A 21,866-nucleotide genomic window follows, 5' to 3' on the forward strand; every position below is an offset into this window, starting at 1 on the left:
AATGGATACCCCCGATCTCTGAAGGTTCCATTAAATCCAGGCTTTAGTATAAATGTCTTCCAGCAAAAAAAAGGCATATAAAAATCAGGCAGGACTTAATTTTTCAAAGGGTTGCTACCTGTTCTGCATGCTCAGGATGCAGCCAGTTAAAAAGGAACTGAATCTGAGGCCTTTGGCTCTGCCAGAGAACTATGGTCCATCCTCACATCCATTAACTTTGGACTGAAAATGAAAGGGATCATAGGATTCAAAGGTTGAATTCACTTTGGCTCGTGAACCATGAGGGATCCCCCAGCACCCCTTTTGCAGTTGTTAGAGCCCTCTAGAATTGCGGGGGGGGGGATTTAGGCCTCGAGATTTGGCTTGCTTGCAGGGGGCCTTGGGGGAAAAAGGGTGCCCTGTTTGCTTCTTAACCCACTCAAACTTTTTGCCCGTGCCCCATCTGGCAATACTCTTAACACCACCAGTCACACTTGCTGCAGGCTTCAGGGGAGTTAGATATGAATATAGATATTTGGATCCAGCCATTAAAAAGGTTGACTTAAATCTGGGATGGGCAATCTTTCCCAAGTTGGAGTTCCAGCAGATGTGGTGGGAGCCACAGACTCAGCAGCTGTGCCAGCAGGAGTCCCAAGAAAAGTTGCCAGACTCCTTGGCAGCTGCTTAAACTGAACATAATCATTTCAAGCACAATTCCCGGAGTCTGTTCTGTAAGGTTTATTGAGATAGTGGGATGGGATTACAAGAATTCCAGCAGCTGAACTATTTCCCCTTTGGAGCCAATTTCACTCCATGGATATTCAGGCGGAAACTTTTTTATTTTACTTATCAAATTTGTCACCACCCATCTCCTCCCATCAGAGGGACTCTGGGCTGTTTACCATAGCAATCAGTAAAACAATAAATACACAATAGATTTACAACATATAAAAACACAGTATTTAAAACAGTTACCAATAAACAATAATTATAGATAAAAATAGAGCCCAAATGGCAGATAATAACTCAGTCCTCGTATGCGACCAGCACTCTAGGGCACCAGCCGTCCCCAAACATGATGACTCCCCTCCCCGCCCCAGGCCTTCAAATTCCTCCAGAAGGCCAGGAGCAATGGGGCTAACCTAACCTCCAGGGGCAAGATGTTCCAGAGGGTGGGACCTTTTAGATTTCCCTTCCAACAGCCTTCCTATGATCTGGCAAGGAGGAAGGTCATGTCTCTAACCGTCAGGGAAGTTTGCAGCTGGCTGTTTATGCAACAGCCTCCCGATTCTTTATCCGATACATCAGCTGGGAACTAGGTCACGGAAGTCTAGGCTAAGCCATCAAATCAGAAAACAGCAGTGTCCTTCATTTTGCCACGTAAAGTTGTGCCTGGACTTTGCTCCTGCATATCCACTGAGGATGTGATTTGAAACAGTTTCTCCACCTCCCTTACCTGTGAACTTGCGTTGGTCCAAAAAGTCATGTATGAACTGGGAGTCGCTGAAGAGCATTTGCTGCAGCCGCTCAGCGCCAACGTGATACACGGCATTAATCAGGAGCCGCCCTGGCAAGTCGGTGAAGAAGGCTTCCACTTCGGCTGGAGGAGGAGGAAAAAGAGATGGTTGGATTAGGACTTCTAATCCAAGATCTGGAAGAGTCCAGGAAGGATGGGGGCCATCCTCACCTTCATCTTGTGTGGAAGAGGAGGAATTACTCATGTCAGTGGGGAGTTCCTCGCTGGGAGGCGGGTCCCCCTCCGGGGGGGACACAGGAGACCCCTGCAGCAAATCATCTGCGGGGGGTTCCGTGGCTGAGGTCACTGTGTGGCTGGATGAAGCATCCATTTGGCTGTCAGTGTTGTCCTCCGGATCCTCTGCCAGCTACAGGGAAGCAAACAGGCATTCGTTTCAACCGATGTGAGCTCCAGAGATTTGGAGCTCCATTTGAAATACACGTTTGGCCACGATTTGACATGCAGCATCTGGACAGCCAATGAGATTCATACATATCAGCCAAAATATTTGCTATTTGATATGTTCTTGACACCAAGCATGCAGCAGAAGATAATATCTGATGAATGACATGCAGCTGAATTGAGTACATTTTATATGGTCCTATCCTCCAATATTATTTATTTTTCTTTTATTAAATTTAGGGGCCACCCAACCCAAAACAATTCCAGGCGGCTTACAATTTAGTCTCCATCTAAATCTGGAGTCTTCAGCAAAGGATCGTTACCTTGTCGTGGTGCTGGAGCTTGAGCACCTCAATGATGCCATGAGCTAAACCGTGAAGGGCCACCCAAGACGGGAAGGTCATGACAGAGAGGTCAGACTAAATGCGATCCCTGGGGAAGGTAATGGCAACCCACCTCAGTATTCTTGCCGTGAAAACTAAATGGATCAGTACAACCAGAGATATGTCGGTATACCATCGGAAGATGAGACCCCCAGGTCGGAAGATGGTCAAAATGCTACTGGGGAGGAACAGAGGATGAGCTCAACTAGCCCCAGACGTGATGACGCAGCTAGCTCAAAGCCGAAAGGACGGCTAGCGGCCGACGGTGCTGGTGGTGAACGGCGAATCCGATGTTCTAAGGATCAACACACCATCGGAACCTGGAATGTAAGATCTATGAGCCAGGGCAAATTGGATGTGGTTATTGGTGAGATGTCAAGATTAAAGATAGACATTCTGGGCGTCAGTGAACTGAAATGGACTGGAATGGGCCACTTCACATCAAATGACCACCAGATCTACTACTGCGGACAAGAGGACCACAGAAGAAATGGAGTAGCCTTCATAATTAATAGTAAAGTGGCTAAAGCAGTGCTTGGATACAACCCAAAAAATGACAGAATGATCTCAATTCGAATTCAGGGCAAGCCATCTAACATCACAGTGATCCAAATATACGCCCCAACCACAAATGCTGAAGAAGCTGAAGTAGAGCAGTTCTATGAGGATCTGCAGCACCTACTGGACAACACGCCTAAAAGAGATGTTATTTTCATCACAGGAGACTGGAATGCTAAGGTGGGCAGTCAAATGACACCTCGAATTACAGGTAAGTATGGCCTGGGAGAACAAAACGAAGCAGGACACAGGCTGATAGAATTTTGCCAAGACAATTCACTCTGCATAACAAACACTCTCTTCCAACAACCTAAGAGACGGCTTTATACATGGACTTCACCAGATGGACAACACCGAAATCAGATTGATTACATCCTTTGCAGCCAAAGGTGGCGGACATCTGTACAGTCGGTAAAAACAAGGCCTGGAGCTGACTGTAGTTCAGATCATGAACTTCTTCTTGCACAATTTAGGATCAGACTAAAGAGATTAGGGAAGACCCACAGATCAGCTAGATATGAGCTCACTAATATTCCTAAGGAATATGCAGTGGAGGTGAAGAATCGATTTAAGGGACTGGACTTAGTAGATAGGGTCCCGGAAGAACTCTGGACAGAAGTTGGCAGCATTGTTCAGGAGGCGGCAACAAAATACATCCCAAAGAAAGAGAAAACCAAGAAGGCAAAATGGCTGTCTGCTGAGACACTAGAAGTAGCCCAAGAAAGAAGGAAAGCAAAAGGCAACAGTGATAGGGGGAGATATGCCCAATTAAATGCAAAATTCCAGAGGTTAGCCAGAAGAGATAAGGAATTATTTTTAAACAAGCAATGCGTGGAAGTGGAAGAAGACAATAGAATAGGAAGGACAAGAGACCTCTTCCAGAAAATTAGAAACATTGGAGGTAAATTCCAGGCAAAAATGGGTATGATCAAAAACAAAGATGGCAAGGACCTAACAGAAGAAGAAGAGATCAAGAAAAGGTGGCAAGAATATACAGAAAACCTGTATAGGAAGGATAACAATATCGGGGATAGCTTTGACAGTGTGGTCGGTGAGCTAGAGCCAGACATCCTGAAGAGTGAGGTTGAGTGGGCCTTAAGAAGCATTGCTAATAACAAGGCAACAGGAGACGACGGCATCCCAGCTGAACTGTTCAAAACCTTGCAAGATGATGCTGTCAAGGTAATGCATGCTATATGCCAGCAAATTTGGAAAACACAAGAATGGCCATCAGACTGGAAAAAATCAACTTATATCCCCATACCAAAAAAGGGAAACACTAAAGAATGTTCAAACTATCGAACAGTGGCACTCATTTCACATGCCAGTAAGGTAATGCTCAAGATCCTGCAAGGTAGACTTCAGCAGTTCATGGAGCGAGAATTGCCAGATGTACAAGCTGGGTTTAGAAAAGGCAGAGGAACTAGAGACCAAATTGCCAATATCCGCTGGATAATGGAAAAAGCCAGGGAGTTTCAGAAAAAGATCTATTTCTGTTTTATTGACTATTCTAAAGCCTTTGACTGTGTGGACCATAACAAATTGTGGCAAGTTCTTAGTGGTATGGGGATACCAAGTCATCTTGTATGCCTCCTGAAGAATCTGTATAACGACCAAGTAGCAACAGTAAGAACAGACCACGGAACAACAGACTGGTTTAAGATTGGGAAAGGAGTACGGCAGGGCTGTATACTCTCACCCTACCTATTCAACTTGTATGCAGAACACATCATGCGACAAGCTGGCCTTGAGGAATCCAAGGCTGGAGTTAAAATCTCTGGAAGAAACATTAACAATCTCAGATATGCAGATGATACCACTTTGATGGCTGAAAGTGAAGAGGAACTGAGGAGCCTTATGATGAAGGTGAAAGAAGAAAGTGCAAAAGCTGGTTTGCAGCTAAACCTCAAAAAAACCAAGATTATGGCAACCAGCTTGATTGATAACTGGCAAATAGAGGGAGAAAATGTAGAAGCAGTGAAAGACTTTGTATTCCTAGGTGCAAAGATTACTGCAGATGCTGACTGCAGTCAGGAAATCAGAAGACGCTTAATCCTTGGAAGAAGAGCAATGACAAATCTCGATAAAATAGTTAAGAGCAGAGACATCACACTGACAACAAAGGCCCGCATAGTTAAAGCAATGGTGTTCCCTGTAGTAACCTATGGCTGCGAGAGCTGGACCATAAGGAAGGCTGAGAGAAGGAAGATCGATGCTTTTGAACTGTGGTGTTGGAGGAAAATTCTGAGAGTGCCTTGGACTGCAAGAAGATCCAACCAGTCCATCCTCCAGGAAATCAAGCCAGACTGCTCACTTGAGGGAATGATATTAAAGGCCAAACTGAAATACTTTGGCCACATAATGAGAAGACAGGACACCCTGGAGAAGATGCTGATGCTAGGGAGAGTGGAAGGCAAAAGGAAGAGGGGCCGACCAAGGGCAAGATGGATGGATGATATTCTAGAGGTGACGGACTCGTCCCTGGGGGAGCTGGGGGTGTTGACGACCGACAGGAAGCTCTGGCGTGGGCTGGTCCATGAAGTCACGAAGAGTCGGAAGCGACTAAACGAATAAACAACAAAATCTGGAGTATTTCCTCCTTTTCCAATGGATTCCTAATCCATTAATCTTAGGGATTTCTTTTCCTCTGCAAATCCATCATGGACTGTGCAATCCCAGTTGCTAAGAACATATTCTGGGTATCTATCCTTAGGTATCTGAACTGGCTGTAATCCAAACCCACATAGCTGGAGTAAACCCAGCTAAATTCAGTGGGATTAATTCCAAGTAGACATGTATTGAATTGGGCTATAAATCATTTTCAGAACTAAAATCTTTCTCCTTTATACGTTGCAGTGGAGCTAGAATCCTAAAACCATTTTAGCTAGATGTGTTTCAATAGATCAGCTTCATTTTTAGAATTCTGAAATGTCCTTGGACATTTCCCAAGTCTGTGGGGCTCGCGTGAACGACAGCCACAGAGTGAGTGTGTTGGATTTTTGTATTCTTTTGTTTTGCTGCTAAAAAAAGAAGTATTTTTAGACCAGGAATCTAAAAATAGTCCTGATCTTCAAAGCTGAATTGAAAATTTCACCTGCTTTGGCAGCCTGAGAAAAAGGCTTTTATTAAATGGGATCAAATCAAACTGAATTACTTTCTGCTCAAAATTTATTTTAATCAGTGGGAGAGCTTCCCATTTTCCATCAAGGGCCCTGTTTTTTGTTTTTACTTTTACTTAACATTGAGGGTTGGATGTCTTTAGAACATGTACAAGGTAAAGATATTGATATTACTTTAAAATAGTTTTATGCGGTTGATTGTAACTTTCAAGTTACTGATAGGTGTGTAAAGCATCTATACTTATAAAGTAAAGGTGTAGGAAATAGTATGGCACACAGGAAAAAAATTAGTGTTTTCACCTGGGTCTTTTAATCGTTCAAAGGCATTCATTTCAGTGCACCCAAGGGTAGAGACTATTGTTTAATGATAATGCATGTGCTTTGCACACTAAATGTTCCAGAGTTAATATCCAGCACCACTAGGTGGAGCTGGAACAGACTTTGAAAGTTTAGAGACCCATCATCTCTCTGGGGAATATCGAACACAATGGGCCAAACCTACAATACCTTCCTGTACTTTGAAGGTTCGGATGAAGCCCTTCACGAGCTCTGTGAAGGTTAGTTTGTGCTCTGTTCAAGATGTTCCATAGAAGCAAAGGATCCTAGAGTTGCCAGAGGATCCTGGTCCCAATGGATCAATGCATTGATCCTTTGAGCATTGAGTCCCACTGCAGGAATCCATGTTACAACATCTCTGATAAATCACAGTCTACTGCCTTTTGATTGCACATCCGATGAAAGGAAGCCCATCACTTCTCCAGCTAGCTGGTTCTATTTTATTTTTTTCAGCACTCAGTTGGAATCTGGTTTGCTGTAACTCAACACCCATTATTTTATGTCCTGTCCTTGGGAACTATGAAGAGCTAGTCTCCACCACCTATGTGGCAGACTTCCAGGTATTTAAAGGGTGCTATAGAGTACTATAAGGGACGCGGTGGCGCTGCGGGTTAAACCGCTGAGCTGCTGAGCTTGCCGATCGAAAGGTCGGCGGTTCGAATCCGCGCAGCGGGGTGAGCTCCCATTGCTAGTCCCAGCTCCTGCCAACCTAGCAGTTCGAAAACATGCCAATGTGTGTAGATTAATTGGTACCGCTTCAGTGGGAAGGTAATGGTGTTCCATGCAGTCATGCCGGCCACATGACCACGGACGGGTCCTTACGGACAACGCCGGCTCCAAGGCTTAGAAACGGAGATGAGCACCGCCCCCTAGAGTCAGACACGACTGGACTTTACGTCAAGGGAAACCTTTACCTTTACCTATAGAGTACTATCCTATTCTTTGTCTTCCATTCTCGAGTCTAAACATTCCCTGTGTCTTATTTCTCACAGGGCTTTGTTTCTACCCCTCGGATCGTCCCCACTCCTCATCCATGAACTTATTTTAGTTTATTTGAATCTTTCTTGAATGATCCAATCCTGCTACATAAAATGTTCCTAGAGATATTGTCTTTTAGATCCGTTAATTTAACCCCAAGATGACCAAGTCTTGGAGACAGGCAACCCACAGGCATCATGCAACCCTCCGATCCCTGTCCGAACCCTGCAGACAACTTCCAAGATTATCCTGTTTAAATTTGGTGGCGTGACTTTTCCTCCCTCCACCTACAAATAGGTGGTCAAATAGGTGCATCAAAATATGCAAAACAAATGAGATTTCTGGGGAGGGGAGAGGATATTATGCAGAGCAAGTAATATGCAAGAGGGGAACGGAAAAGTTTACAATCAGCTTATCACGCATACAAGCTTATCATGTAGGACAACTGGTTCTTATGGAAGACAAAATCTAGGAATGGACCTTTGTAACATTCCAGCTCTCTTCTGAATCACCCGTCCTCACCGATGTGGTCCCATCACTGCTGCTGGCCAGCGAGTTGATGCTCTGACTGGTGTCCCTTTTGTCCAGCAAGGGACTGGTGTCCAGCTTGAGGTCAGCGCTGCAGCGGGAAGTCAGCTCAGTCAGGTCGATATCATCTCCAATTTCTTTGTGGCTTCTATTGGAGTTGTGATCCAGGGCGAGGCAGAGACAAAAGAGAGAAAGATTTAAAAGGAATCTCCTGGACCAGCAAGGCTAAGTTATGGAGGAATCAACACTGAGAAAGGCTTCTCACCATCTCATGCAGATGGCAGAGAGAGAGTTAAGGGGTATAGCTACAGGTTCCATTCACTGTCACAGAGGAAAACTGCCCTGTCCGCAGGGCAGCAGATGCTCACCCCAAGCCATTGAGATCATCGATGGGAGAAACATAATCGTCATCTTCACTGGTCAAGCCAAGTTCAGAACCGTAGCATTGATGGACAATGTGCCAGAGTTCTCGTGGGGGCAATGTCTGATGGCAGTGGAAGAACATGACATTAACAGAGGAAACAAAGAAGCAGATAAACAGCACAGCAGTTGAAGAGCTTATGACAATAAGTCAACGTTTGTTTTAACCATGGCTTGCTGAGCAAGCTACAACGGACTGGGTTCACATATTGCAGAACAGCCTAAACTATGGTTTACAGACCACAATGGCTGGATTCATGCAACGTGCTAAGTGTAGGGAGCCATGGAGATGACTTTGGAGAAGGAATCCAGAAGCCTTAGGGCAACTGGAGGTGCAGAAGAAGAAGCATGTATTAAGTCCAGGGAAAAATGCAGGCCAACTTGCAGGATTCTGTTACTATAACCTATATCAGAAAAGTATTGTTCTAGCCTTCCTATGGAATCAGTTTCCTGATCTGGTTGACACTGAGCCAGAACCAAGAAAATACATGATGGTTTGGAACAGGCAACCTGTGGCACTCCAGGTTACAACTCCAAGCATCCATCGCCATCGGCCATGCTTCCTAGGAATGCTTAAAATTGTAGTTCGGCAATACCTGGAGGGTCAGAAAATTGCCCACCTTGGCTAAGCATCACGTTTGAACCTTGTGTGTGTGTACCTGTTTGTATGTGTGTATCAAAGCTAAACAAGTCAGCTTGTTAGACAGACAGACAGACATGACCATAGTGAAGCCCCAGTACAGGAACCACACTGAAAAATCTTGAAGCGTGATTGAATCTGGGCCCACAACTCTAAGGACTGAGCCATGACAAATCCTTGGCTGCTCCTCCCCTGATCTGTTCCTACCTTATCCAGGAGCGCATTCTGCCAAAGGCGAAAGATTAGCATGAAGCATCGGTCGCGGGCACCAAAGGACGTGAAGAAATGCTGGGAACCGCAAAGAACAACAGTGTGAGGCTGCCCCCCAAATAAGTTTGGCTGTGGGGAATCTTCATAGCTTCTATCTGTAAGCTGCACTTAGGCTGTGATTTCTCAGGAGCACAGAGGAACTTGCCTTCTGAAAATTACTGAAAACTGAACTATTTTGGAGGGGTTAGGATGAGCGATGGGACACCAGTGCTTGATTGGTATTGATTTACGGAGTTCTTTTTATTTATATTTTGTTTATTTTCTATCCTGCCTTTATTATTTTTACAAATAACTCAAGGCAGTGAACATACCTAATACTCCTTCCTCCTCCTATTTTCCCCACAACAACAACCCTGTGAGGTGAGTTGGGCTAAGAGAGAGGGATTGGCCCAAGGTCACCCAGCCGGCTTTCATGCCTAAGGCGGGACTAGAACTCTCATACCACACCTGATTGGCTCTTGGGCTGAGAGAGAGGGACTGGCCCAAGGCCACCCAGCCGGCTTCCATGCCTAAGGCGGGACTAGAACTCAAAGGCACCTGGTTTCTAGCCCGTTGCCTTAACCATTAGACCAAACTGGCTCTTTTGATGTGTTTTAATATTTTACCATGGATCTTTCAATGGGATGGCCTTTGTTTTATGATCTTATTTACTGAGACTGGCTGAGAATCTGATTGATTTGATCAATAGGAAGACAGACAGACAGACAGACAGACAAAGGCAGTGGAATTTAATCCCATGGACATGCACATTTGGCTAGGGAGCCGCAAGGACATTCTCTCATCACAGATGCTCTGCAGGGGACAACCTGTGTTCTCCCTGCTCCTGCTGTTCACACAGGTGGATGGATGTCAGAGGTTGGAAGATAACCCTCTATCTAAGTAGACCTTCCAGATTTGGCTGAACTACAACTCCCAGCAGCCCCCGGCAAGAGCCATATTGTCTGTGCTTGCTGGGAGAGACAGTTCAGCAATGTCTAGAGGATCACCATGTTCTCCACACACAGAAACGGCTTCCTGCCTCACAATAGGGCACAGATTGTGCAATGCATTCTTGCATGAACCACATGCCAAAAGAGTATAGTGATCCCCTGCAGGAAAAAAAAACGGTAGGTTTCTGTGAAATGGGCTCAGCTGTTTCAAACTGCAAACCTCAATATCAGAAGAAAATATGCCGAGTGGCAATTTGGAGGCATCTGAGTGATCAGAAGATTACAAGCCCTCCCTGGCTGTCTAACCACAATCACTAATAAAGATTACAATCCTGACTTCCTGAAAGGGATGCGGGAAGGCTGTGCATTGTTTTCTCTAAAGTGCACAATTACAGGTCATTGCACACTGCAAAGAAAGGATGGTTCCATATTAACTGATTTTCAGTAGCTGCCCTAGAGGTTGAGACACACCCATTTTTCTCTGGAGTTCTCTATGCCCAACGTGCTTTCTCTTTCCAAGGGCATTGCCTCACTGGTTGGGGCCACTGGTCAGGAGTAGATGCCTCTGAAGATAAAGGCCTCACCCTGCTCAGCAGAGATTCCAGGAGAAGAACTTTAGTCTAGGACAGGAATGAGCGGGGAGAAAGGAAAGGAGGAACAATTCATCAACTGTAAGTTATCAGCGCGTTGCAGCGAGTCTCTTCCTGCACAGGGCTGCAGCATTTGCTAGGAAGAAAGATAATCCAGATCCACGGGTAAAATCTATTAAAATATTCACACTGCGCATAAGGTCCGTGGTGTCCCTTCAGCACTCTGAAAAGTGAGGGAGAGAGAGAAGGAAGCTGGGACAGAGAAAGACTCATATCTTTTTCTCTGGCTCCAGCCACCATATTTTTTTCCAGCGGCGCTGAGCGTTCATGGGCAGCTTCAGAGTGGCTGTTGTATCAATAGCATGAGGAAGGACTGTGAAAACTCTGCCCCAGTTATCACGCAAAGGACACAGAGCAGGGCAGCGTCTAGAACGAGGACGGGAAGTTTCCAGAACTCGGTGCTCACAGAAGGTTCCAGATTCAATCCCAGGTATTTCCCAATCCGTAATTGCGGACTTCTGCAAAATCCCAGGGAAAAGCCACCCTGTAAAACAAGCTGGGGCATCCTGCAGCCCTCAGACTCTGAGTTCTGCAGCCCCCAGAACCGCTTGTGACCACAACTGGTGGAGCGACTTCTCCTGGTTTGAGTTGGGAGACACACACACAAAGAAAGTGAACTTTAAATGCTAGAATAGGCGTAACGTGGTTCCAATCACCTCCTACCCCCGAACTGGAAGATCTTGGCCCTGCCCTCATGTATGATGTATCCTCATCTGTTTTACATCGCTCGTTGAAAAAAAGCTAAATAAGGCCCCCCACCCCGCACCCTGGCTAAAAAAAAAAAGGTAAGAAGGTTCTCTACCCAATTCAACTATAGGACTTCCTCCTGCAAGCAGATTTGTGCAGCTTCAGCTTGCTTCAATTATACCATCAGAGAAAAGCCTATAGATAACACCTGTGAATCAAATCAGGAAGAACAGATTACAGACAAAGTCCAGTCATACAAAACATGAATAAAACAGAGATTGGGTCCCTTTGCCAGCCGGCTATAAAATGCAGAAGCTTGGAAGTGACAACACCTACCCACAGGCTTGGGTTCCAAGGGAATACATGACAATCTCACCTTCTCGGTCTCGGTGCAAATTTGAATTGCGTTGGGAATCAGCTTGGCCGTCTTTTCCTTCTTAATGCATATAACCTCCTTGAGCTGGATGGAAATCTGTCATGGGAGGGCAAGAACAGAAGTCAGTGGCCAGGAGAGGAAGAGCTAAAAGCTATCAGCAGGAGTCCCTGATGGAGCCTTTACCGTGGTCTCCCATCGGAAGATGTTGCTGTAGAAGCAGATCCAGTTCTCCGATAGATAAAGCCGTCCTTGAAGTAAGATGTCACGCTGCAACGCACAGGAGTAATCTGAGGAGAGAGGAGATGTCAGGGAGCATGGAAGGGGGCCCAGAGGAAGTACAAGTTTAAATGTGGCGGCCAAGAGCACGCGGAGCCTGGTACTAAGGGGGCTGCAGGCCCCGGAATAGTCATCCAAGTTCTGACATGTTTATTTCAGATACACTGGCTATACTCATACAGTATGGTTAACCTCATTGGGAACCCATTTTTGAGGTCCGTCCCATCCTCAGAACAACAAACATACCCAACATGCCACCCAAAACAGAACCCCACCCTAACCAAGGCTAAAATCAGCCCATTGTACAGTTGCAGCTGCTGACTTTGTAACTGAGAGCCAGAGAGAGACAGCTATCAAAAAAAAGGAGGGGGGCTGAACATTACCATGGCAATTACAGTTACAAACCACCAGTGTTTTAAAACCTTGAGGCATGCAAAAATGCCTAAATGTGGTCATTCCAACTGTTCCCCTCCCTGGAGTTTTCCCCCATTGATTTTAGTTCTGCTTTCTGGAATAAATGCGATCTTTGAAGACTATCATCGGGTCCAGACCCAGCCTCTGGCAAGCACAGGATTAAATGGGGCTATAGCTGTATTCAGAAATAAGAATCTTTGACATGCGTCCCTCCCTGCTTCTAAACTACCCCAAAGGTTAGGAGCTAAACTTCTGAAGTAGGAAACATGAAGTCATGCACCGGACGTGCTGCTGACATCCAACCCCCAAACTGAAAGAATGAAGAGGAAAAACATTGATTTTTCCCTTGCTGCTTCATTATTTCCCACACCTTCCAAAAGTGGTCTCTATTGTTCTCCCAAGGACTTCTTCCATCATCTTTATGCAGTCACTGATGATTGAGGATTATGTGCCATCAAGCCGGTGTTAACCCTTAGAGGCCACATAGATAGATTTTCTCCAGGATGATCTGTCCCTAACCTGGTCTTTCAGGTCTTCCAACAATGCAGCCATCAGCACTGGAACTGAGTCCCCCCACCTTGCTGCTGGTCCTCCTCTTCTTCTCTTTCCTTCCACCTTTCCTGGCATCAGAGCCTACTCCAGAGAGCTGGGTCTTCGCATCATGTGTCCGAAGTCGGCTAATTTCAGCCTGGTCATTTGTGCTTCAAGTGAGAACTCTGGGTTGATTTGTTTGATGACCCGTTTGTTTTCTTGGCTATCCACGGTATTCTCAGGAGTTTTCTCCAACTCCAAAATTCGAAAGTGTCAATGCTCTCTCTCTCCTGCTTCTTCAAAGTCCCACTTTTGCTTCCATTGAGTCTCACAGAGAACACCATGGCCTGCATTATTCTGACCCGTATGCAGTGACCGGTCCCCTGGAAATGGTTCTATTTGCCCAGTTCACCCACTCTGTTATTTAGATCCAAGCACAAGCCATTCCCAACCCCCGTCTCCTCTGCTGCCTCACCTACAAGAAGCCGCTCAGCTTCAGGCAGCCCTTTGAAGATCCTGCGGAAGTCTTCATTGCGTTGCTTATAGGTGGGACTCAGCATCTGCCAATACATAACCGGACACTTTAGGATGGTGATTTGTTTTTCCTATGTTCAGCTCAACCAGCCTTCTCCAACCTGGCGCCCTCCAGATGATTTTGTCAATCAACACAGGTATATCTGCAGGGGGTTACCTGGACTAGACCCTTTCTGCACAAAACACCCAAATCAGACAAGATCTATACCCACTTCCACGACTTTACAGGAAAGGGGGTTCTATGGGCATGAAAGAAGAAATTTGTTAGCACGGTCTGACAGCAATTTTGACCAAGAAAGTGAGAATTCCAACAGAATGAGATTATGTCCATTATTACTTTTAAAAAGAAATACATCCTTCCCATCCTTCAAGGAACTTTAGAATAGCATGTCAAGATTTCCCCATTTGTTTCACAACAATCCTGTGAGGTGGGTTAGGCTAAGAAATTGGTCAAGATTGCCCGGAGCACTTGGCAACTGAAAATTGATTTGAAAATAGGTCTCTTCTGCTCTATACTATATTTGTTGGTTTCACACAATGCTCTGAAGTTGGTTACTGAACTAACCCATTTTCTGGATTCTATACAATACACTCAACCTGAAATGAGCCAAACAGGTTGTGTTCATACAACAGGCTAAGCCACAAAAACAAAACAAAACAAACCCCCTACTAACCAGAGTTAAAGCTTAACACACTATGCTAATGTTATGTCTGCAGCTGGCCTGGTTATCTGTGTGGTGTGAACTCAGCACCTGATTCTCCGTTGCTAAGTGGGGACAGGGGCTGATATCTCAAGGAGGGAAAAAGAGAGGTGATGAACAAAATCGAGGGTTCGGGCTGAAATGTGAACTGGGGAGCTGCCTTGCCTCAATCCCTTATTACTGGTTAAATTTATATCTTGTCTTGCCTTTAGGGGCATAAAGGTGGCATACTTAGCACTCTCTCCTCTTTTTCCCCACAACAACCTGGTGATGAAGATAGGGTTGACAGAGAGGGACTGGCCCAAAGACATCCAGGGCTGAGGGGTGGACTAGAACCTGGATGTCCCTGCTGCTAGTCCAACACCTTCCCCGCTGCACCACACTGTTTCTCGTCCATTTCCACAGACTATCTTTCATTTGTAACCTAATGAAGTCATTTCCTTCCTTCCTCCCAATAATCAGTCCCGGAATCAACTCAAGCAGACCCAATTCTAGGGGAGCAAGACTACACATTACTCATTTGTGGAATTGCTGGGAAGGTGGACAAGGAATGGTGGAAGATTTATGGGGTGGGGACTCAGGAGACTTAGGTTGGCCTTGTCCTTCCTTCCAAGAGCAAAAAGGAGACAAATGGAGAGTTGAGAAGCATAAGAGGGGGGAAGGAAGGAAGGAAGGAAGGAAGGAAGGAAGGAAGGAAGGAAGGAAGGAAGGAAGGAAGGAAGGAAGGAAGGAAGGAAGGAAGGAAGGAAGGAAGGAAGGAAGGAAGGAAGGAAGGAAGGAAGGAAGGGGGAAGCATCTGTCTCTCTTACTTTGTCTGGACGAAACGGCCACCAGTGACGGGTAAGTAAAGCCTAGTTTTGTCATAGCGAGCAAGACCAGCCACAGTCCGGAAGGCGAAGGGTTGCAGACCGCATCCTGATGGTTTTGGAGAGAGGAAAGCAGGGGGTTGTTGCAGCCGGAGGGGAGGGGAAGGGAAGGACGGAGGAACAAACTATGCAACTATGCAAGAAAAGTCAGGATGCCAGCAGCACAGGAAAGGCAGGGAAGGGGATGGTGGTAGGCTCAGCACAGGAAGGGGTTTTGAGAGTGGAGGGAGAAAGCGAAGGTGGGATGGGCCAGCAGCTTCTGTCTGCACAGAGTTCAAAAGAGGAGAATCCAGAGAATGGTTAAAAGCTTGGAAAAAAGAAAAAGCAGGGAGGGGAAATTTGGCTTCCGAAAGGAGGCTTGAAGATACAAGATTTGGTTTTTCCAGAGGCAGGGGATACTGCTGGCAGAGAGGGGGTGGGAAAGGCAGCTGGAAAGGAAACTGGGCAGAAGCTGGTGATCATCAGAAAAGGGAAGGGGGGCTGGAAAGTTTTTTTCTGGAGCCCTGAAAGGCACAACTGGAGCCCGCCCCCCTCCAAGGACAGCTCCGGTGCCACGGCCCAGCCATTGGCTGAGGGCGCCTGGGTGTTGCTTACAGGAAACAAAGGGTGTGGGTGGGGAAAAGGGTGTCAGGCTGCACTTAACCATTTCCTGCCCACAGACGGAACTTTTGCCCAGCCAACGAAAACGCACGCCATGGAGCATAATCTGTAGTCTCGGCAAAGGGCCCTGCCTTTCAAAGATCCAGGGGGTTGGAAGGGAGGCTACTGTTAACTGGGGGTGGGGATGGGGGGGTGAGAAAGGAGCTCTGCACATGCCTGGAATGCCAATGGCTGCATTCACACAACCCACTTAACCTGGTTCCTGAATGAAACCATCGTCTCTGTTCAATGCACCAAGCCATAAATTAAGGAGGCAGGCTGGGTGTCCAACAAACACTAAACTACTAAGACTTGGTATGCTGTGTGAACACAGCCAGTATGGAATTAGATGCCTATAACTGTGGTCCCAGAGACAGATGTGAAGGTTGAACTTTAGTCCAAATCAAAGCCTGGGCCAACCAACAGCTGTTTATTTACCCTTTTGCCTGTTTATATTCTGGGTTTTTCACCTGCCTTCCAAAAACACTCGTGACTGAGCATATGATCTGACTTTGCTTTCCTTTGCTTTACAGACCTGTGGAGGTCATACATGTGAGGATTGGTTGCAAACTTAAGTTTTCATCACCGAGCAGTTGCTAAATGAGGCAGTTGCTAAATGAGGACTACCTGTACCAATGTTGGTGTCCCCCCCAAGTTCAATCAGATTAGCCTATTTAAATATTATTTGACTTTTGTTTTCTAAAAAACAAAATCAGGCAACACTTTCTGCTCATTTAATATAAATAATCTGAAAGTTATCTTGGGGATCATTTGACTGGAAGCCTGGAACACATTTCCAAAATAAATAGCTAAGTCCTGACTATGCAAACAAACACAAGCTGCAGATGGCAGGACATCCTTTCAGTGCTCTTCAAAGCTAGTCTTCCAATCCCAAACGCAATTTACCATGCTCTGTTTCAGATCTAAACTGAACACAAAGGCAAAATTATGAAGTCCCCACCACCACCCCCAGAATCCCCAACTCTCCCTCTGTTCTTAGGCTTTCAACAAATGTCAAAAGTACTGTAGTTAACTTAAAAGCTTACAGGGTTTTTTTTTTTTGGCCAAACAATTGACCTAGGATTGTTTTAGATTTGCTGAGAATCTGGTAAGGAGGCAAATTCATTTTTTTTCCCTGTCTTAACTTGCCGAGGGAGGAGAATGCCCACTGAAACGCAGAGCCGTATTTCAGATAACTGGGATAAGCAGCAGTGAACCCTGGTTCTGAGTAAACATGCAAAGGGAACTTACTACATCTGGTGAAACACGTAAAATTAATTAATCTATCTATCTATCTATCTATCTATCTATCTATCTATCTATCTATCTATCTATCTATCTATCTATCAAATTTGTCACCGCCCATCTCCTCTGACCGGAGAGATTCGACTGAGCTCTATGGGTACAGCCACCTTCAGGACAAATCTGAAAAAGGGGCAAATTTGAAAGAGGTCCATAGGGATAAAAAATAATAATAATAATAATGGTTTATGTTTATAACTTTGCTTTACAAAGAAAAAATCAAGAGCCAAACCAAGAAAACAAATAATTAAATTAAATAAATCGAAAGGACAGCTTTCTGAAATAAAGGACTGTCCTTTATAATAAAGGATATATGGTCAGGGTATCTATTGGGCTCCCTTCTTCATAAGAGTCTTTAGGTTGGAAACTCAAATGGGTTGGGGATATTATAAAGTAATATACTGTATCTCTTCGGTGAATTTTCATCCTTCTGGCTCTTTCTCTTAAGGCAATATGTTTATGCTTCTAACAGCTTTTATTCTTAACCCTCCTACAGGATTTGGTGCAGTGGTGAAGGTGCAGGGCTAGAAACTAGGAGGCGGTAATTTCTAGTCTTAGGCATGAAAGCCAGCTGGGTGTCTTTGGGCCACTCCCTCACTCTCAGCCCAGCCCACCTCACAGGGTTGTTGTTGGGGGGAAAATAGGAGGCAGGAGTATTAGGTCTATTTGCTGCCTTGAGTTATATATAAAAAAGGCAGGATAAAAAACACCACCGTCATCATTGTTATCATCATCAACATCATCATCTACTTACACTGTACCAGCTCTGCATTTTCTGAAAGAAAGAGAAAGGAAAAGGAAAGTTAGGACCGTTCACAGGAAGGACACACGTCCAAAGATGTTTTTTGAAACCTGACAGGTTGGCAGAACTGGCTTAAATAAAGAATTCATTCATTCGGGGCAGGGGGGCGGGGGCTGAGGCAATACCTTGAACGGGACACTAATTGACCAGGGTGGGCACACAACCTGTCCTAGCTTAGTCCGTAAAAAGAGGCTTCCGCCTTCAGGCCCTGCTCTGAATCAGGTAATGCCTTTTTAAAAAAAACATTTGCTTGAATAAAACAGAACAAAGAGAAAAAGAATAGAAGAAAGCAATGTAACAGCAACTAATGTTTATATAGTAATATTATGACATTATAACATAAGATTAGATTATTATAGATTATTATACAGGTAGCCCTCGTTTAGTGACTGCCTCATCTAGCGACTTCGCAGTTACGATGGTGATGAAAAAGTCACTTTGCAACCAGTCCTTGCATTTACGAGCTTCGCAGGTCTGTAAGCAAAGGAAAACTGAAGGAAGCAGTTGCAGCTTCACTTAGCAACTGCTTTGCTTAACGACTGAGTTGCCAATCCCAATTATGGTCACTAAATGAGGACTACCTGAATAGATTACTATATATGTTATATGATATGATATGATATGATATGATATGATATGGATTATACATATATAATTAATACATTTAAAAATGTAGAAGGAAAAAAACATGAAAAAGGTGTCTGTGGGAAAAGGGCAAATAACCAAAGTACAATATCTGAAGTGCCCTTAACAAACAAACAAACAAGATAACTAAAGCAGAAAAGCAGGAAATAAAGGGCCCAGCATAGCTTCTGGGGGAGATCATTTTGTAATCTGGAAACCCCAACGGAAGAAGTCCACCATTCTGGGCCCCGCTGACCATCACTGGTGGTATAGAGAAGTGCAAAGATGATCTTGGAGAAGGTACACGTCAACCATCAGTAAAACATGAACTCTGCCCAGGAAAACAGGAAGGTGTGAGAAAGAAACTCAAGGTTTTCCTCCTTGACAGTCTTCAGTATAAGAAAGAGGGAAGGGGAAATGCTGTCAGGCTTTTCAGGTTCTGTTATCATAGCCTATATTGATAAAAGAGACTTCTGGGATTTCTTCAGGAGTCCTTTTCCTGATCTGGCCTATCTCAAAGGGCTGCCAGATGGGGAGAAATGCATAAAAAGGACCATACCAGCTGAGCAGCTCAACAATCAGATCTCGAAAAAGACTTTCTACCACTGTTTTACCTGCCCCCAGATCCCCATCCAACTGTACCTTGTTATTGCGGATAAAGCTGCGCCCACTGAGTGGGTAGTTGAGAGGGTTGCCCGGAGGGGGCCCCTGTGGAGGGGCCCGCTCAGCAGGGTTATCGGTGCCCTTTTCCACCATGGTCTCCAAGGGTGGCTCCGGAGCAGGCCGGGCAGGCAGCTGCAGGAGGCGTTTTCTCAAGGACGGAGAGTTGCTGGGGGTCGTGCGGGGAGAGGAGGTGCCGCTGCTGGAAGGAAGCCAAAAAAGAGCGTGAAGGGCCGAGGCCCAGTCGAAATGTCAAGATCCTGCTCAGGTCGTGCACCTGCCCCAACTGGAGCATCAGCTCCTAGGTCAAGCTGAGTCTGTAATGGTGTGTGGGAATGACCTTGGGAGACAGGAGGAAGAGCCACAGACTGGACAACTGTCATGCAAAAGATGCCTCAGCCCAGAGGAGGAGGGAGGGCACGGGAAGCATTTCAGAAGGGACCCTTCCTAGTTTTCTGGAGAGTAAAAGGAAAGGAGGGGAGAAATAACTTTCAGTATTGCAAGATTCTGTTAATGCAGTGTCTGTCAACCTCAGCAACTTGAAGCTGTGTGGACTGCTATGCTGCCTGGGGAATTGTGGGAGTTTAAGTCCACACAGCTTCAAGTTGCTGAGGTTGAGAGACACTGGGTTAATGTAACCTTTCAGTAAAGATAGCACTAGTCTTCATCGTTCTGCTTTGTCTCTGGACTACCTCAAAGAGCTAACATCAATCACAATACCTCTCGTATGATGGTGGTCCAGTCTGAGGCTCTTCCTTCTGTCTCTCAAGGTCATTCCCACATACCATTACAGTATCCTCCCCTCCCCAGCCCTCTTGGGTTCCCCCTCCCTCAAAAAAAACACCCCCATCTTGCTCCCACCCACCAGCCTTTTCTGCATCAGACAAGCTGCATTCAGCCAACATGCTAGACCTATTTTCTGCGTTTGCAATCGCCCTGGCTTCACTCGTTCAACGTGCTAAGCCGCACACAGAGACACACGTAACCCTAATCAACTTAGTAGTTTGTGTGAATGCAGCCACTCGAGCTGAAGGTGGCCTTTGAGTTTTTACTGACCTGAAACAGGATCTTGTACGGTCCCGGCCTTTCAATAGCTACATCCAGACTGTGCAAGCCTCTGTGCAGAAGTTTGTTTTTCCTTATACTAATATCCTGCCTTCCATCTAAAGAGCTCAAGGCTGCCTCTATGGTTTGTCGTTTTCCCCTCACAACAACCCTGTGAGGTAGGCTGAGTGGAGAAAGTCGACCTGGATCACACTCTCTTGTACTTAAGACTACTATGCCTATCCAGAACTGAAGGCAGGGAAGCAAATTACAGTGAAATTTCCATTGCTCGTAGTAGAGCAGGAGGAATATTAATCTAACTAAATTAGAACTGAGATTATTCTCATACTGAGCTGACTCCATACATAGCTGGTTGTTAAATACAAAAAATTAAGCGCAATCTTTGCCCAGAAAATTCCAGGAAAGGATGCCTGTGTATTTATCCTCCAGTCGCCAGAAGCTGCTGCATAAAAAAAGGTACTCCATGAACTGTAAACGTGGAAAAACGTCCTCATTGAGTATTGGAACACTTTGGGATGCATTTCTCTGCAGTCAGATCTGTGTTTCATCCTCACTGCTCAACAAGATATTGAACCTGGCCACCGCTACGAGATTTGCCAGTAATGCCTGCCTGAAGCCACACCTGTTTTGTTTCAGCCTGACAGCCGCATTGCCAGCCCTCAAAATGTGATCCCAGGATCTGGAACAGTCACTACTTTCTTCCCCTCCCATTCTCCCTTCTGTGGGATTCTTAAAGATGCAGAAATTCCCCTGGGGCTTAAGTAAAGCTAAGCCGAATAATGACATCAGCAGGATTTTCTGTTTCCCATCCAGGGGATTATTCTGGGCGCAAAGGAATGTAAACAGGAAAATACTTTCTCAAGGGGTGAAACGGGATCCGAATCCCAAGCTTGGGTCACCTTAGGAGACTGCAGAGATTCCAAGGAACTGTCAAGATGGGGAGTGAGCAGCTGACAAGATTCCAGATTTGGGGTCGTGCAAACAAGCCAGGCACCCAGGACAAAATACAAGGAGTTGGGTGTCATCTTGGGTATTTAGATCATCTCTCCTAGCAAGATTTGGCCTGTCTTTTCTGCTTTTTTAAGGAGGTCATGCTGAGGGTCTCCAACTCACCTTTCAAGAACAAAGTGAACAGGGTTGGGGGGCCTGATGATGTATCTTCTCAGCAGCATCTCCTGCACTCTAAGAAAACTTGGCCTACCAAGATATGGAAACTCCTAACTTCTCCATCATAGGGAGGCTCTTAAGTCCTGGTTCATCTGCTGGGTTTTTCTAGACACTAATAGTGACAGGACAGTCTTTGGTAACTTATTGGGGATGGGGGCTGTTATCATTTTAGGCTCTTTTCCTTGAATCTTACATTTTTCTGTGAGCCCCTTTCATTTAAGCAAGTAAGTGGCATATACAGTTTGGCATAAACAAACACAATCCTTCCTGTACAGAATGCATACAGTAAGAGGCCAAACTGGCACAGAGGTTGATCCACGACTCAAAAGAAAAGAAAAGGGGGGGGGGGTTGCTCAGAGCCATGCAGGTCACCTTGTTCATATCACATATACCATCCAAATCCAGCCCACAATTAGGGATAGATAACTGGGGCTACAGGACTCTAAGTTATGTTGAACTATTTATCAGTTAGATTTAGATCCTGCCTTTGTTTCAGAAGCTCAAGGCAGCAAAA

The 21,866-nt window shown here is 45.4% G+C and overlaps 1 protein-coding gene across 7 annotated transcripts in view; it reads right to left on the reverse strand.

Moving 5' to 3' along the window:
* GRAMD1A (GRAM domain containing 1A) overlaps window positions 1–21,866 on the reverse strand; it is a 47,598-nt gene that overhangs the window by 12,438 nt on the left and 13,294 nt on the right. For 2 of the 7 annotated variants that reach the window (XM_063311834.1, XM_063311832.1), the window contains exons 2-11: window positions 19,103–19,322; window positions 17,789–17,809; window positions 13,468–13,552; window positions 11,955–12,058; window positions 11,772–11,867; window positions 9,067–9,147; window positions 8,168–8,283; window positions 7,752–7,947; window positions 1,667–1,862; window positions 1,436–1,579 (exon numbers count right to left, since the gene is read on the reverse strand). In XM_063311834.1, coding sequence (XP_063167904.1) covers window positions 1,436–1,579; window positions 1,667–1,862; window positions 7,752–7,947; window positions 8,168–8,283; window positions 9,067–9,147; window positions 11,772–11,867; window positions 11,955–12,058; window positions 13,468–13,552; window positions 17,789–17,809; window positions 19,103–19,322 — 1,259 coding nt within the window. Of the gene's footprint in view, window positions 1–1,435; window positions 1,863–7,751; window positions 7,948–8,167; window positions 8,284–9,066; window positions 9,148–11,771; window positions 11,868–11,954; window positions 12,059–13,467; window positions 13,553–14,743; window positions 14,821–15,036; window positions 15,588–17,788; window positions 17,810–19,102; window positions 19,323–21,866 lie in introns of those variants that run through there. The other 5 variants (XM_063311835.1, XM_063311833.1, XM_063311831.1 and 2 more) reach the window with 5 other exon arrangements.

The sequence above is a fragment of the Candoia aspera genome, chromosome 10 (assembly GCF_035149785.1).
Source record: "Candoia aspera isolate rCanAsp1 chromosome 10, rCanAsp1.hap2, whole genome shotgun sequence".
NCBI lineage: Eukaryota > Metazoa > Chordata > Lepidosauria > Squamata > Boidae > Candoia > Candoia aspera.